Raw genomic sequence first — 18283 nt, 5'->3', positions numbered from 1 at the left:
GGTCTAATAAGCGTATATTGAAAAGTAAGATTTTCAATAAGTGCAAATGGAGACTCAAGACTTACGCTAGTTCGACGCCGGCCCGGCCGGGATGACAAAAGAACCACCAGCCACGATGAAGAACATTTACAGGCTTTTAGAACATTGGCTTGGAAACAAAGGAAAAAAAAAAAGAATTCCGGGGCCATGCCGGCGGCCCGGAGTGGAATAGGGTACGCGATCAACAATCTTGGGACAACAGTAGACTGGACAGAGTTTTGTATGAAGTTCAAATTTTATTGTATTCTTTTTTATGCTCTTCACTCAGGGAAATCTATTTTCCATTATTTGATCTAGATCAAGTCGATTCTTTCTATTTCTGGAACTGTATTAATTTGGCCTTGTTCCTATTACAGGTGAAAGTTCAACTAATCTAGTGAGCACTCAGTGTCGTTCCTCAAACGCGAACGCATCAGCATAGGTTCACGGTATGCCGTGCTGCCGTGTGCGTCCTTGATATGTTAATCTTTTCTTTTATACTTTCTTTTTTATAATTATTTTTTTTATTATTTTGTAATATATATTTTGCATTACCTTTTTATTAAGACGAAAAAAATTCAGTATTTAAACTAGACGTTTACTGCCGAGTAGGTATGTACTTAGTTAGTTTGTTTCTTTCAATCACCTATTTTTTCCAAATTTGATTATCATTTAAAAAAGTAATAATAATAATAAAAAAAACTACGAATGAAATGAAACTTACTATAACTTACCATTAGTAGAGAATGACTAATTTAACCAAAGTACTTTAAATTTATTATTGAATAACTTTTGATTTGACTTTTTTTTTAATTAGTATTTGGTTGTTGTTAGGAAAATGACTTAATAATCAATTCCTTTGCATTAGTAAACAACAACAACAACAGTATTTGGTTGAATTACTAATTTCAGTAATTTGTTTATTTATTTTTTTCAACACATATTTATTTACTTACCCCCGTTTTAGCTTATATTATTTTAGTCCTTTACAAATATGTTTTATTTATTTTCAACACATATTTATTTACTTACCCCCGTTTTAGCTTATATTATTTTAGTCCTTTACAAATATGTTTTATTTATTATTTATTTTTTTGTTTTATTTCTGTCTTATTTTGATTCTTATTTCGTTTGTTTTTCGTTTTGTTTCTCTTTTCATTTCTTGCTTGTCTCCCCTGCTTGCGCACGTGTGTTCAATTGTGTGTTCTCATCCGTCCAACCTAACACCTTGCTGGACCCGTCACTACTTAATACTTGCGTCGGACTTGCCCTATTATACTTGACAACCGGGTTACTATCAAAACTACTCCTGAACCTAACCCTTTGCTGGACCCATCAACCCAACCTTCAATAAACCCTTGGACCTGTCAATATGAACCCAACCTTAATTACTTAACCTTTGCCTTGGGCCTATCAATCCCACATGATTTCATCCGGGGCCAAAATGGTACACGGTACCATCAACAATAATGCGTGGAATCAACTACTATTGTATACGGAATCACGTATTATCGTGGACGGAATAACCATTTCGTTTGTTTTTCGTTTTGTTTCTCTTTTCATTTCTTGCTTGTCTCCCCTGCTTGCGCACGTGTGTTCAATTGTGTGTTCTCATCCATCCAACCTAACACTTTCCTGGACCCGTCAATCAACTACTGTTGTATACGGAATCACGTATTATCGTGGACGGAATAACCGTACTTGTATCGAACCACCTCCTTTTTGTCTACGGAATCCCTTACAATCATGCACGGAATTACCCACTTTGTACCGAATTTTCCCCCATGAACGGAAAAATTTCTGTGGGCGTACGACCTCGATCTCGGTCAATATGTTTGTGATTGAAATTTCAACCAATCATTGCTTGATGTGGGCGTGGTTTCAAATCCGGATCTGTCATTGGTTGACGTTTCTACTAATCATCGTTCACCGTGGGCGTGGTTTGAAATTTCGATCTGTCATGGGTTGACGTTTCCACCAATCAGATAACAAGCTGACCCCGCAGACTACCGAGTTCCTGGTGAACTCTCCTCAGGTGTCTATGCTACTGACAGCGAGAGACTATCACTCGCTTACCCCTATACCGCATACAACGTTCCACTTTAGTGGTAAGTGTCCAATAAGTGTTTAATGGTAAGTATCCACATGTTTAGTGGTAAGTCTGGCTTGGGAACTTTAAACAAAGAGCATACCAGCCTGAAAGTTGAGTGCGAAGGGCCTGCTACTGACAGCGAGAGACTATCACTCGCTTACCCCTATACCGCATACAACGTTCCACTTTAGTGGTAAGTGTCCAATAAGTGTTTAGTGGTAAGTGTCCAATAAGTGTTTAGTGGTAAGTATCCACAATAAGTGTTTAGTGGTAAATCTGGCTGGGGAACTTTAAACAAAGAACATACCAGCCTGAAAGTTGAGTGCGAAGGGCCTTCATTGTGATTGAAATTTCAACCAATCATTGCTTGATGTGGGCGTATTGGTTCAAATTTCAACCAATCATCATTTGATGTGGGCGTGGTTTCAAATCCGGATCTGTCATGGGTTGACGTTTCCACTAATCATCGTTCACTGTGGGCGTGGTTTGAAATTTCGATCTGTCATGGGTTGACGTTTCCACCAATCAGATAACAAGCTGACCCCGCAGACTACCGAGTTCCTGGTGAACTCTCCTCAGGTGTCTATGCTACTGACAGCGAGAGACTATCACTCGCTTACCCCTATACCGCATACAACGTTCCACTTTAGTGGTAAGTGTCCAATTAGTGTTTAGTGGTAAGTATCCACAATAAGTGTTTAGTGGTAAGTCTGGCTGGGGAACTTTAAACAAAGAGCATACCAGCCTGAAATTTGAGTGCGAAGGGCCTCCACTCGTAAAATTAGTAGCCAAAACCAAATGTCAGTCCAAAGCAATCACCCTAGTTAGGGCTGATTGAGAGGCTGACGAAAAACGCCGAAGAAAAAGAAGATGAGGAATTTAAGAACTTCACTACTTTTTTTTTTTATTTTAAATAAATAAAGTGGTGCAATATGAAACTGTTGAGATAATGGGACTACATGTCCTAATTCGACAGTCTAAATAAAGCACTAATATCTAATATTATTATGATTATGAATAAAGTAGGTAGGATAATATGTGGACTGATGTAATCGGGTGTCGTTTACCATTTATTTGTATAGTTATTATTAGATACTATTTTACCTACTTATACAACTACTATAAAACTGCAATGTTAAAAATGAAAAGCCCATATTACAAATTACAAATATGTTAATTTGTGTTTTGTGTTGGGTATTATTGATCTGTTCACAGAGCCCCTGCATGCCTACTCCAGTGGCTTCGTCTCATCAGGAGACAAGGTAAATATAAAATTATTAGTCAATAAACTTTTACACAACATGCCGTAGAATCATGAATTCTTTTCGTTAGGCCACCCACTATCAGGTAGAACCTGATCAGGTGTACCTGTCAGGTGTACCTGATAGTGAGTGGCTGGCCTTATCTTCACTCCTTGTACATCAGGGTACCCTAAAGCCTGAACGAAACATAAGAGGGGGGGGGGATACCCGTTTATTCGACTTAAAATTGTCATTTTTACATTCACATTGAAAATTTGGACGCGTGGTTCATATCTGGACGAACTCGTCCGGTAATCAGGAGGGCGTGGGTTCAATCCCAGCCTAGGTATGGAATTTTATCCTCATCATTATTTTAAAATTTGACCACAATAGTAAGACACTTTGGTCTTCTTATTCTCTTAAATAAGCACTTTTATTATTACTTTCCTTATCCTATAGGAAGGAAAGTGATGTAATTGTATGTGTGTTGTGTGATTTCAGTGTAAGCCTAGTTATGATGAGAACGGAAATGCTCTCAACCAGACAGATAGAAAGAAAGTGCGTCGACACAAGGTATGTACATATATCCATATTGTAGATTTCAGTGTAAGCCTAGTTATGATGAGAACGGAAATGCTCTCAACCAGACAGATAGAAAGAAAGTGCGTCGACACAAGGTATGTATGTATATCCATATTGTATTTTTACTTTCCTTATCCTTTAGGAAGGAAAGTAATGTATTTTCAAGAGGTATGATAAAGGGAAATGTAACTGCTAAGGTCTTATCGTTCCGAAAGCGAAGAAAGAAAAGACAGGATAGGAGAAAGCACTTTATTTTGTACTTATATGTACATTATGTTACCATTTGTAAATATTTATTCTGTAAATAAAGTTTGATCTAATCGTTTAATAATAAGAAAGAAAAGACAGGATAGGAGAAAGTCAGCCGTTCCCAGAGCCTTATCTGTTAAAGATAAAATCCGTCCCGGGCGGGAATCGACCTCGCGACCTAGCGCTTACAGTTCAGAAGCACTACCCTCCTACTCTGTAAGCTAACTAGGCTGGCTTTGGAACTCCTTACCTTGGAGTTTATAAAATATGGTCGACACACCAAAGGATGGACACTGTACCCTTATGTCTATAAAATATGGAAGGCACACTCAACATGGACCATTTGTTCCCCCTCCCCTGACAGGCAAAGAATGAAAAGAACACTTACTTAGCGGAAACAGTGGACGGATTCCGTGGCTATTCAGAACTACATGAGCTACTCCTGTTCATAGAGAATGAACCGGGCAGCAAGAAGAAAAACAAGATGACCCAGCAGAAGAAAAAGACCAAGGATGATTCCGAACAACCAAAGAAACGAAAAGGTAAAGCCCCATTCCATTAGCAAAGAATTTTTTAGAGCTTGAAAAATTCCGACCTTTTTGGTCTGTCCGGAAAGAAATCGCAAATTTTTCTATAGAGAATGAACCGGGCAGCAAGAAGAAGAACAAGATGACCCAGCAGAAGAAAAAGACCAAGGATGATTCCGAACAACCAAAGAAAAGAAAAGGTAAAGCCCCATTCCATTAGCGAAGAATTTTTTAGAGGTTGAATAATTCCGACCTTTTTGGTCTTTCCGGAAAGAAATCACAAATTTTTCAAAATAAAAATAAATGAAAACGATCAAGCAACGTTGTCTGTTGTCCTTGATTGGTGTTTAGACTGGCGACTGATTTTTACAGTCGTTTCTTTGGAACATACTACTGCCGGCCACTGACTATCAGGTAGATCTGACAGGTACGGCTGAAAAGATCCGTCTGTCAGGAGTACCTGATGCCTGATGAGCACACACACTATCAAGTAGACCTGATCAGGTGTACATGACTACATGTCTACCTGATAGTGAGTGGCTGGGCTTGGAAAATTATTTTGGATGTTCTTGAGGGTTTTTGTTTTATTTATCGGATGGACTTTCGTTCAAAATGAAATCCGCCCCGAAGGCATACGCGAACCCGCGGCCTAGCGCTTACAAGGCATACGCACTACCAACTAAACTAACTAGGCTGGCAACATAATAAATTGTTTCTCTTTCTCTTTCAGATGGCATCACGAGGATGACAGCAACAGCATATCCGCAGACGAGGCCCTGGGTAGGAAGAGGATGAAAGATGTGCGAGTCCGTGATAGAGACAAGGACAGAGAGCGAGAGAGAAAGACGGACGATGAGACGGAATTCCGGCTAGTTCAAACCAAGAAACATCGGAGACGGAAACGACGCTCGTCCCATAACGAACAGGTGAGTGTCCCGATATTTAGTACTGGTATCCGAAATCGTGAGGTTCAATATTTGGTCCCGCTACCCTAAAATCTAATCTAAAACAGTTGTTATTTGTGGCGAAGCTGAAGATGTGTATACACGTAGTCGACGGCCGTCGATCGATGTCAACTGAAACCCACTGTCTCGACAACATGGATCACCTTGTCGATCGACGAGGTCGACTGTGTAGACACGGCTTAAGAGTTTCTTCACAATTTTTTGTGGAGATGTTCAGCATTACTGAGATTAAGAATCTCTTTTACTAATTCTATCAATTTTACAAATTTTCTTTGCAATATCTGGTAATGTCCTGGTCCGTGCTCGCTTTTGTACTCAATGTCCTTACGAGGCTTAGTGCACTCCATACTCTAAGGATAGAGCCGGAAAAACATTGACACTGTCGGGAATTGAAGCCAGAACCTACCGTTTGCAATTCTAGTTTGATACTCGGTAACGGATTGGATATCACACTAACCCCCTGTTCACGAATGTAATCATGTACATACATAATGTTATTTGTGGCGAAGCTGAAGATGTGTATACACGTAGTCGACGGCCGTCGATCGATGTCAACTGAAACCCACTGTCTCGACAACATAGATTCACCTGTTCACCTCGTCGATCGACAAGGTCGACTATGTGTAGAAACAATTTTTTTTGTGGAGATGTTCAGCATTACTGAGATTAAGAATCTCTTTTACTAATTCTATCAATTTTACAAATTTTCTTTGCAATATCTGGTAATGTCCTGGTCCGTGCTCGCTTTTGTACTCAATGTCCTTACGAGGCTTAGTGCACTCCATACTCTAAGGATAGAGCCGGAAAAACATTGACACTGTCGGGAATTGAAGCCAGAACCTACCGTTTGCAATTCTAGTTTGATACTCGGTAACGGATTGGATATCACACTAACCCCCTGTTCACGAATGTAATCATGTACATACATAAATATCCTAAGTCGTTGTGTTTGGTGGAACAGGTCGACTATTCACAAAACCTCTCCACCAAGTTCTATCATTAAATTTTTGTTCCCTTTCAATGAGACTGAGATTTTGATTTCTTTTGACAACATCTTTGTTAATTTGATCATTCCATCTCAATCGTTATCTATCTTGCTTTCTGGTTCTTTCTATATTCATGTAATCATGTACCAAATATACCATTGCTATTTTGTTTCTCTTTTACTAATTCTATCAATTTTACAAATTTTCTTTGCAATATCTGGTAATGTCCTGGTCCGTGCTCGCTTTTGTACTCAATGTCTTTTGTTCCCTTTCAATGGGACTGAGATTTTGATTTCTTTTGATGATATCTTTGTTAATTTGATCATTCCATCTCAATCGTGGTCTATCTTGCTTTCTGGTTCTTTCTGTATTCATGTAATCATGTACCATTGCTATTTTGTCGACAGATAAGTCAAGCGGACGTGTTTCGCACCGCTCGCAGCTCGCCGGACCGCAACCACCACCATCACCACAGTCACCATCGTACCTCTTCCATGCCCCCGTCAGACAGGTCTGACTGTTCAGACCTCGACTCCGTGCACTCCCTCCCCGTCACCACGAGTAGACGAGGTACGAAGCGGACGTGTTTCGCACCGCTCGCAGCTCGCCGGACCGCAACCACCACCATCACCACAGTCACCATCGTACCTCTTCCATGCCCCCTTCAGACAGGTCTGACTGTTCAGACCTCGACTCCGTGCACTCCCTCCCCGTCACCACGAGTAGACGAGGTACCACACCCTCTAGCGGACAAGATGTGAACTCACCTTCGGGGCATTCGCGAAGTAGCAGCGGTAGTTATGCCGAGGCTAGCGCTGGATTTACCCCTAGCGGCGGGGAAATGAACAACAACTCTGTTGGGAAAGGAAAGCATACCGAGTCTAGCGCTGGACTGACCCCTAGTGGGGCGGAAATGAACAACAATTCCGTCGGGAACAACTCCGTTGGGAAAGGCAAGCACCCTGCGGGGCCGAAACAAAAGTCCGCTTCCTGTCACTCCTCGAGTATTTCAGTTCATGAGCCAGGACTTGGACCTAGCCCTCTCACGCAGAGTACACCGAATAGTACGATCAATTTGGCCGCCAACAACATCAACTTGGCCGCTAATGCCGCCAATGTTAGCGGCCGGCGGCATAAAGGCAAGCACCCTGCGGGGCCGAAACAAAAGTCCGCTTCCTGTCACTCCTCGAGTATTTCAGTTCATGAGCCAGGACTTGGACCTACCCCTCTCACGCAGAGTACACCGAATAGTACGATCAACTTGGCCGCCAACAACATCAACTTGGCCGCTAATGCCGCCAATGTTAGCGGCCGTCGGCACACCGCCACGCGGTCCTGTAGTCCGGAAACCAAACCAAACGGGCCGACACCTCGGGACGCCCAAACGAAAGACTGGCATAAAAGCGGCCCGCGGCGGGCCTCCATTACCAATGTAAATAGCAATAGTACTAGTGAGCCCCCCCTGGGGAGCCTCGCCCCCCTGGTGAATGGGTCTTTGGAACCTCCAGGGCACAGACAACCCCTGTGTAACGGCGAACCCTATGAGTCGGTGACCCTCTGTCTGAACAACAACAACAAACACAGGGCCCCCAGCCCCCCGCCTAACTGTGATGTATTTGTAGAGTTCAATCTACCGCCCCCACCCTGCCCCTCCGCGCCCCAAGTCAACCCTGTAGATGTTACCGTAGAAAAGGTGAGTGAGACACTCTGCTTCTTCTTTAACTTTTCGTTTGTCAAGCTTTCCTTTTAAAAAAAAAAAAAAAAAAAAAAAAAACATTATTGTTGGAGAGGAGTCAACAAGTTTCAGTATCTCATGATGCCATCCTTAGGACTAAATTAAAAAATTGCAATGAAAGAAAAAAAAAAATGTCAAATAACATTAAAGAGTACAGTTAACGGGACGCTAATTTTGGTTTCGCAAAATCTCGCTTATGTCTTCAACTTCAACTATCTGTAAAAATCAAGCCGACCGTATCGAGTAAATCTGTAGCTTCATGCTGGACATGAATCCTACCGTATCGCCAGATCTAAGTTATACTTCTCCTACCATAATGGCGGAACCATGATTTCATGTGACACATGAATCTGTCCGCAAAAGGTTAACCCATTCCAGTCTCTAGTCTCAAATTAAAATCTTCAACTTCCAGATGACAGGTCTGACTGTTCAGACCTCGACTCCGTGCACTCCCTCCCCGTCACCACGAGTAGACGAGGTACGACACCCTCTAGCGGACAAGAAGCGAACTCACCTTCGGGGCATTCGCGAAGTAGCAGCGGTAGTTATGCCGAGGCTAGCGCTGGATTTACCCCTAGCGGTGGGGAAATGAACAACAACTCTGTTGGGAAAGGAAAGCATGTAGAGGCTAGCGCTGGTTTGACCCCTAGCGGTGCGGAAATGAACAACAATTCCGTCGGGAACAACTCCGTTGGGAAAGGCAAGCACCCTGCGGGGCCGAAACAAAAGTCCGCTTCCTGTCACTCCTCGAGTATTTCAGTTCATGAGCCAGGACTTGGACCTACCCCTCTCACGCAGAGTACACCGAATAGTACGATCAATTTGGCCGCCAACAACATCAACTTGGCCGCTAATGCCGCCAATGTTAGCGGCCGTCGGCACACCGCCACGCGGTCCTGTAGTCCGGAAACCAAACCAAACGGGCCGACACCTCGGGACGCCCAAACGAAAGACTGGCATAAAAGCGGCCCACGGCGGGCCTCCATTACCAATGTAAATAGCAATAGTACTAGTGAGCCCCCCCTGGGGAGCCTCGCCCCCCTGGTGAATGGGTCTTTGGAACCTCCAGGGCACAGACAACCCCTGTGTAACGGCGAACCCTATGAGTCGGTGACCCTCTGTCTGAACAACAACAACAAACACAGGGCCCCCAGCCCCCCGCCTAACTGTGATGTATTTGTAGAGTTCAATCTACCGCCCCCACCCTGCCCCTCCGCGCCCCAAGTCAACCCTGTAGATGTTACCGTAGAAAAGGTGAGTGAGACACTCTGCTTCTTCTTTAACTTTTCGTTTGTCAGCTTAGTTGGTAGGTTGTCTGCCGTGTAAGCTCTAGGCCGCGGGTTCGATTCCCTCCCGGGGCAAATTTTCTCCTATCTCCTGTCTTTTTTTAGGGGGGGGGGAAAAGATGAGTGTTCATCGTCGTTTTATTTCGTAACAATGAAACAACTGCATGTGGGTCTTTGTCGCATAGCATGCGCCATTCGCGTACCATAATTACACAAGGTCTACTTTATTAATTATGTTATTGTACAATTGTTAACACCACATAAATTTACACGAGGACCTTTTTTTAGACTGCTAGGGTCAAAACGGGACTTTTTAGTCCTGCATTCGAGCAGGACTAAACAAGGTAATATTCTATTCTATTCTATTGCGTAGTATGCCTCTCATCAGATGGGCGATAAGAGACAGTACTTCCCATTCAGGTGCTGGGTCAACACGAGAATACCAGAAAGTTGCCCGTTGAAATATTTTCAATCCTAAAAAGAGTACAAATTTTTAAGGTGGGATTCGAACCCGGGACCTTTTGCATGGCAAGCAAGCGCGTTACCAGTGGGCTATCCGTTCCCTTATAACAGTGTGAAATATTGACCTATGTATCAAGTAAATAGGGAAATTCCCGTTTAATCTTAATTCTGAGTTAACAATTTCTCTCTCTCCTACAGACTGTGATCATTAGAAGTCAACACTGTGTGAGCGAGAGCGTCTCGCTGGTCATACCACCTCCGTCTTCGTCTCTCACCAATCCTACGCCAAACCACGCCCACCCTCCCACGAATCCTACCCCTGTAAACCATTGGACTGTCACGAATTCTACCCCAAGTCATGCCAGCCACGGGACTGTCGCGAATACTACTGTTAATCACGCCCAACATCCTGTTCCCACGAATCCTACAGCTGTAAACCACGCCAGCCAAGCGTCTCTCACAGATCCTACCCGTGTAAGCCACGCCCACCATCCCGCCCCCGCGAATCCTACACCCGTAAGCCAAGCCCACCATCCCGCGAATCCTACAAGCCACGCCCCCACGAATCCTACGAAAAGGTAATAATAATAAGTTTATTCTTTCATTCTTTACAATATTCTTCATCATCCCTCTAAGTACTTCTGTACTTTTAAGGACCATAACTTCTTCTTATTATGTATTCTTGATTTATTTCATTGTTGTTTTCGAGATAGTGATTTTGTATTTTCTTTTTCATTTCAGTACTTTTAGGGACCATAACTTCTTCTTATTATGTATTCTTGATTTATTTCATTTCATATTTCATTGTTGTTTTCGAGATAGTGATTTTGTATTTTCTTTTTCATTTCGTTCTGATTGTCTATTCTTTTAAGCTCCTCTGGTAGACCATTTAGTAATGATGGAATTTGATACTTAAATGTAGTTTCTCCATATCTGTTTCTAAGGTCGACTCGCTCCGGGAACACTGCCACGAACATTAGTCACCCGATGCCGCCCGTCGTTCTTTTGGATCGAAAAGCGCGCGCCGCTCAACCCTGTGATCTGACGTTCGGCTTTGAAATCAACAAGCAGCTGCTGAATCGGGGCGGCGACTTGGCGGCAAAGGAGGCGGTCCGACTGGGGAGTGCCGTGTTTCTAAGGTCGACTCGCTCCGGGAACACTGCCACGAACATTAGTCACCCGATGCCGCCCGTCGTTCTTTTGGATCGAAAAGCGCGTGCCGCTCAACCCTGTGATCTGACATTCGGCTTTGAAATCAACAAGCAGCTGCTGAATCGGGGCGGCGACTTGGCGGCAAAGGAGGCGGTCCGACTGGGTAGTGCCGCCGCGGACTGTCGGACCGACTGTTTCAACTACACGGACATTGTTAATTTCATCGGCAATGGTAAGTGTTTGGTTTGAAATTATCACAAATGTCGAAATGCTTTACTCCTTTTTCCCTGAATGACCTAATGTTCATTATTCCGACACTAAAATCTTCTTTTGTCAGCCTAGATAGCTTAAGTGGACTCTTTTTTGATTAAATGGCCTAATGTTCAAAAACTTACGAGGCTTAGTGCACTCCATACTCTAAGGATAGAGCCGGAAAAACATTGACACTGTCGGGAATTGAAGCCAGAACCTACCGTTTTCAATTCTAGTTTGATACTCGGTAACGGATTGGGTATCACACTAACCCCCTGTTCACGAATGTAATCATGTATATACATAAATAGCCTAAGTCGTTGTGTTTGGTGGAATAGGTTGACTATTCACAAAACCTGTGATAGAGACAAGGACAGAGAGCGAGAGAGAAAGACGGACGATGAGACGGAATTCCGGCTAGTTCAAACCAAGAAACATCGGCGACGAAAACGACGCTCGTCCCATAACGAACAGGTGAGTGTCCCGATATTTAGTACTGATATCCGAAATCGTGAGGTTCAATATTTGGTCCCGCTACCCTAAAATCTAATCTAAAACAGTTACCTATTTGTGGCGAAGCTGAAGATGTGTATACACGTAGTCGACGGCCGTCGATCGATGTCGACTGAAACCTACTGTCTCGACAGCATGGATCACCTTGTCGATCGACGAGGTCGACTATGTGTAGACACGGCTTAAGAGTTTCTTCACAATACATTTCTTACTTCTCTTCCTTTTTTCCTCTTCCTCTTTCTCCCTCAGATCTCCTTTTCTATTCGTTTTTCTCCAAATTTTCCTTCTCCTTCTTCCTACAGTATTCAGTTCCTCCTTCTCTTTCACCTTCTAAAACTTCACCTCCACTACGGTCAAATCAGTCATCCAGTAAACAAACACACAACAGGTAAAAAAGAAGGAGGCGATGGTGGAGGAACAGAGGAGAAGACGAAGGTGAATGATGAGAGAGTGGAGAAGAAACCTAAGGCGCTGGAGAAGGAAGAAAGGGAGGTGAAAATGGAAGGGAAGGAGATGAAAGAGGAAGAGGAGGACAAGGATGTGGTGGAGAAGAAGAGGAAGAGGTATCTCAGAGTGTCCGGTGGAAAAGATAAAGATTCAAGATGTCAAGTGAGGTAAGGAGGTGAAGGTAAAAGTTTGTACCGATATCAGCAAAGTCAGGCGACGAACTAAGGAGTCCTTATTTACAAACTTATAAGGAGTCACATCACGTCAGTAGAAGTCATGGGGAGTCGAAAAGATGTAGTTCAAAGTTTTCCCACATAATATTGTAGGTAATCTCGTTCATGATTCACGTGACGTGAAAGTAGTGTGACTGTCCTGAACGAAATTGGTGATTCTCATGATTTTTTTTTATTATCTCAGAAAAAACTATGAAAATTAAAAAAAATATTGAGACTATAACGAAGAAAATGCGTTCACTAGATCGTGAGATACAGCTCTCGGAACATGAGAGTCTCAAGCCCGCCGATATCATACCTAGCGACAACACTGTACTCCTGTGATGACGTCATCTACCAATATCGTACGACGCGCTGTGGGCTTATTACCATAGGGATTTGGGTTAGGGGCTCAAATAGATCGAATAGGTACCTATCTACGCATTTTGTTATCACTATTTTTCAATATCAGCTTAGGTACTTATACCTATTTTCAAATTTAGATATTTTCATTCCATTTTTTTTTATCATGCACTTATTCAAGTAGTTACTTTTTCGTACATGTACATTTTTTTTAAGGGGTTTGACAGAGTGAACTGTAACTGCTATGGTCTTATCGTCCCGAATTCGAAGAGAGAAGGAAGACAGGATAGGAGAAAGCCAGCCGTTTCCGAGAACGAACATTATCCCATCAGGATAAAATCCGCCCTGGGCGGGAATCGAACCCGCGGCCTAGCGCTTACAAGGCAGACGCACTACCAACTAAGCTAAGTAGGCTGGCACATTTATTTCGATCGAGAAGAATAATATGAATAGTATGATCTCCACATACCAAACATCCCTGCTCAAAGTTCCGCTTTATGTAAACACTACCTACGTAGGTACCTACCTATATGATAATAATAGTGCTTATTTTTACTGCTCGCATAGGACTGATAAGTCCCTTTACTCCAGCAGTAGGCTACTACTATTATTGTGGTCAAATTCTCAAATTATATTGAGGATAAAATTCCATACCTCGGCTGGGATTGAACCCACGCCCTCCTGTTTACCAGGCGAGCGCCTTGACCACTACACCACCGAGGCAGGTAAATAGGGAAATTCCCGTTTCATCTTAATTCTGAGTTAACAATTTCTCTCTCTCCTACAGACTGTGATCATTAGAAGTCAACACTGTGTGAGCGAGAGCGTCTCGCTGGTCATACCACCTCCGTCTTCGTCTCTCACCAATCCTACGCCAAACCACGCCCACCCTCCCGCGAATCCTACCCCTGTAAACCATTGGACTGTCACGAATTCTAGTTTAATCTTAATTCTGAGTTAACAATTTCTCTCTCTCCTACAGACTGTGATCATTAGAAGTCAACACTGTGTGAGCGAGAGCGTCTCACTGGTCATACCACCTCCGTCTTCGTCTCTCACCAATCCTACGCCAAACCACGCCACGAATCCTACCCCTGTAAACCATTGGACTGTCACGAATTCTACCCCAAGTCATGCCAGCCACGGGACTGTCGCGAATACTACTGTTAATCACGCCCAACATCCTGTTCCCACGAATCCTACAGCTGTAAACCACGCCAGCCAAGCGTCTCTCACAGATCCTACCCGTGTAAGCCACGCCCACCATCCCGCCCCCGCGAATCCTACACCCGTAAGCCAAGCCCACCATCCCGCGAATCCTACAAGCCACGCCCCCACGAATCCTACGAAAAGGTAATAATAATAAGTTTATTCTTTCATTCTTTACATATTCTTACTACTACTACTACTACTACTACTACTACTACTACTACTACTACTACTACTACTACTACTACTACTACTACTACTACTACTACTACTACTACTACTACTACTACTACTACTACTACTACTACTACTACTACTACTACTACTACTACTACTACTACTACTACTACTACTACTACTACTACTACTACTACTACTACTACTACTACTACTACTACTACTACTACTACTACTACTACTACTACTACTACTACTACTACTACTACTACTACTACTACTACTACTACTACTACTACTACTACTACTACTACTACTACTACTACTACTACTACTACTACTACTACTACTACTACTACTACTACTACTACTACTACTACTACTACTACTACTACTACTACTACTACTACTACTACTACTACTACTACTACTACTACTACTACTACTACTACTACTACTACTACTACTACTACTACTACTACTACTACTACTACTACTACTACTACTACTACTACTACTACTACTACTACTACTACTACTACTACTACTACTACTACTACTACTACTACTACTACTACTACTACTACTACTACTACTACTACTACTACTACTACTACTACTACTACTACTACTACTACTACTACTACTACTACTACTACTACTACTACTACTACTACTACTACTACTACTACTACTACTACTACTACTACTACTACTACTACTACTACTACTACTACTACTACTACTACTACTACTACTACTACTACTACTACTACTACTACTACTACTACTACTACTACTACTACTACTACTACTACTACTACTACTACTACTACTACTACTACTACTACTACTACTACTACTACTACTACTACTACTACTACTACTACTACTACTACTACTACTACTACTACTACTACTACTACTACTACTACTACTACTACTACTACTACTACTACTACTACTACTACTACTACTACTACTACTACTACTACTACTACTACTACTACTACTACTACTACTACTACTACTACTACTACTACTACTACTACTACTACTACTACTACTACTACTACTACTACTACTACTACTACTACTACTACTACTACTACTACTACTACTACTACTACTACTACTACTACTACTACTACTACTACTACTACTACTACTACTACTACTACTACTACTACTACTACTACTACTACTACTACTACTACTACTACTACTACTACTACTACTACTACTACTACTACTACTACTACTACTACTACTACTACTACTACTACTACTACTACTACTACTACTACTACTACTACTACTACTACTACTACTACTACTACTACTACTACTACTACTACTACTACTACTACTACTACTACTACTACTACTACTACTACTACTACTACTACTACTACTACTACTACTACTACTACTACTACTACTACTACTACTACTACTACTACTACTACTACTACTACTACTACTACTACTACTACTACTACTACTACTACTACTACTACTACTACTACTACTACTACTACTACTACTACTACTACTACTACTACTACTACTACTACTATAAATATTAGGTGGTACATCAAAATCTCTGAAAATTTCAAGTGGTACGTGTTTACTAAAAGGTTGAGAACCCCTGCTCTAGCTCACTTAGCTGGCTGTAGCTTGTTTTTATTGATGCTTATGACAACCCCCAAAACGAAGCCAAAAGGAAGACAGGATAGAAAAAACCAGCCGTTCCGAGAACAACTATTATTCGTTCAAAATGAAATCCGCCCCGAAGGCATACGCGAACCCGCGGCCTAGCGCTTACAAGGCATACGCACTACCAACTAAACTAACTAGGCTGGCAACATAATAAATTGTTTCTCTTTCTCTTTCAGATGGCATCACGAGGATGACAGCAACAGCATATCCGCAGACGAGGCCCTGGGTCCTGCGTCTGAAATATTGGGCTGAAGTGAAAACTGTTTGAAATATTGGCCACTGCAGTTAAAACTGTGGGAATAATATTGGGCGGGACCATGTCTGAACTGTTGACCACCCAGCCATTATATGTCTGAGATAATGGTCCGACATACACTTCAAGTTATAAGTTAGCCTATGTCTGAAACATTAGGCCGGTCACTACAGTTTAAACTGTTGGTACTTACTTAGATGTTTAACAAGTTATAAGTTAGCCTATGTCTGAAACATTAGGCCGGTCACTACAGTTTAAACTGTTGGTACTTACTTAGATGTTTAACTTTTTTTTTCTTTTTTTCTTGGAGAGCCTATCTTCATTTTAAGAGTAAACAAAGCCTTGTCTATGTCTGAAATATTAGGCCTGTGTCTGAAATATTGGGCCTGTGTATGTCTGAAAGATTAGGCCCTTTCTGTCTGAAATATTCGGCCGTCAATGTCTGAATTATTGGGCCCATCTCTGTCTGAAATATGTACAGTTGAAACTGTGTCTGAAACATTAGGCTGGTACCTGCAGTTACAAGCCGTTTGATGTGTGAACTGTTGGGTTAACCTTTGCTGTTAAAACTGTTGGTACTCAGATGTTTAACTTCTTTTTCTTCCTGACGTACCGCTCCGTAGTGAATGTTGATCATCGTGGCTATTCTAGACGTTTAACGTCACTGTATAACTGCTAAGGCCTTTGTATAACTGCTAAGGCCTTGTTATAACTGCTAAGGCCCTGTTATAACTGCTAAGGCCTTGTTATAACTGCTAAGGCCCTGTTATAACTGCTAAGACCTTGTTATAACTGCTAAGGCCTTGTTATAACTGCTAAGGTCTTGTTATAACTGCTAAGGCCCTATTATAACTGCTAAGGCCTTGTTATAACTGCTAAGGCCCTGTAATAACTTCTAAGGCCCTGTTATAACTGCTAAGACGTTGGTATAACTGCTAAGACGTTGTTATAACTGCTAAGGCCTTGTTATAACTGCTAAGGCCCTGTTAATCCACCTTTTAGGCCTGTCGCACATTGGAAGTGTAGTCACCTCAAAAACCAAACCTATGATAATGATACAGACTACCATTTTCGTAAATTTGGTTTTTCAGGCGACCCCGCGCTACTTAAAGTCGCGCGACTATATATTTATGTCCAATGTGCGCGATGTCAAAAAAAAAAAACAGTCAGAATAAAAAATTCCATTCCCTTTGAATATGAAAGGGGTACCTATTATTATTAATGCTAATCATATAAATGAGACTAGACTTCGTAAGCATTTAGTGATGATTTTCCTCGCTACCACGTATTGTCGATCTAGAAGCGAAAACTGGAAATGAAAAATAAACTCTGTTTTTGGGCACCATTCGGCCTTCGGGGGCCCAAAAAGGCCCTTTTGTGGATTCTGGGAGCTCTAAAGAGATATTTTCCTGAGATGGCGGGCACAATTCGGCCTTGGGGGCCCACAAAGGCACTTCTTGTGGGTTTCGTGATCCCCGAAAAAAAGGCCTTTTTTCTGGGTTTTGAGAGTCCGAAAAGGGATTTTCTCCTTATCTTTCGGGCACAATTCGGACTTTTGGGGACGCCTATAGGCCATTTCTGGGCTCTGGGTGTCCAAAAAAGGTCGTCACTTCTAAATCGACAATACGTGGCTGGCGATATCGTGTTTCTCTCAAAAGAGCTTATTGTACTATTTTGTGTTTTATAATAGAGAGTTTTTGAAACCAAATTTAGCGTCCTGTTATCTGAACTCTTTAACGTTATTTAACAAAATAACACTAAAATTAATGAAATAAAAAAAAGTCTTCACTTGAAAAAAACATTATTGTTGGAAAGGAGTCAACAAGTTTCAGTATCTCAT

At 42.0% G+C, this 18283-nt stretch overlaps 2 protein-coding genes across 2 annotated transcripts; both read left to right on the top strand.

The window, feature by feature from the left end:
* The first annotated feature begins 2547 nt into the window (after positions 1 to 2547).
* Positions 2548 to 4744, top strand: LOC103510750. Its single transcript, XM_026824721.1, has 4 exons — positions 2548 to 2762; positions 3326 to 3372; positions 3853 to 3924; positions 4547 to 4744. Exons 1-4 carry the CDS (start codon positions 2696 to 2698, stop codon positions 4742 to 4744), a joined length of 384 nt encoding a protein of 127 aa, XP_026680522.1. The 5' UTR covers positions 2548 to 2695.
* Positions 4745 to 4879: 135 nt separating this feature from the next.
* Positions 4880 to 16442, top strand: LOC103510749 (rho GTPase-activating protein gacF). The gene is made up of 10 exons (XM_026824720.1): positions 4880 to 4914; positions 5440 to 5635; positions 7068 to 7171; positions 8815 to 9649; positions 10342 to 10721; positions 11088 to 11527; positions 11915 to 12021; positions 13870 to 13998; positions 14185 to 14435; positions 16367 to 16442. The coding sequence occupies exons 1-10, from the start codon at positions 4880 to 4882 to the stop codon at positions 16440 to 16442; spliced, it is 2553 nt and encodes an 850-aa protein (XP_026680521.1).
* Positions 16443 to 18283: the final 1841 nt, after the last annotated feature.

The sequence above is a fragment of the Diaphorina citri genome, unplaced genomic scaffold, assembly GCF_000475195.1.
Source record: "Diaphorina citri unplaced genomic scaffold, Diaci psyllid genome assembly version 1.1 scaffold639, whole genome shotgun sequence".
Classification (NCBI taxonomy): Eukaryota; Metazoa; Arthropoda; class Insecta; order Hemiptera; family Psyllidae; genus Diaphorina; species Diaphorina citri.
Note: the sequence above shows the minus strand (reverse complement) of the source record. Positions and strands in the feature narration are given on the sequence as shown.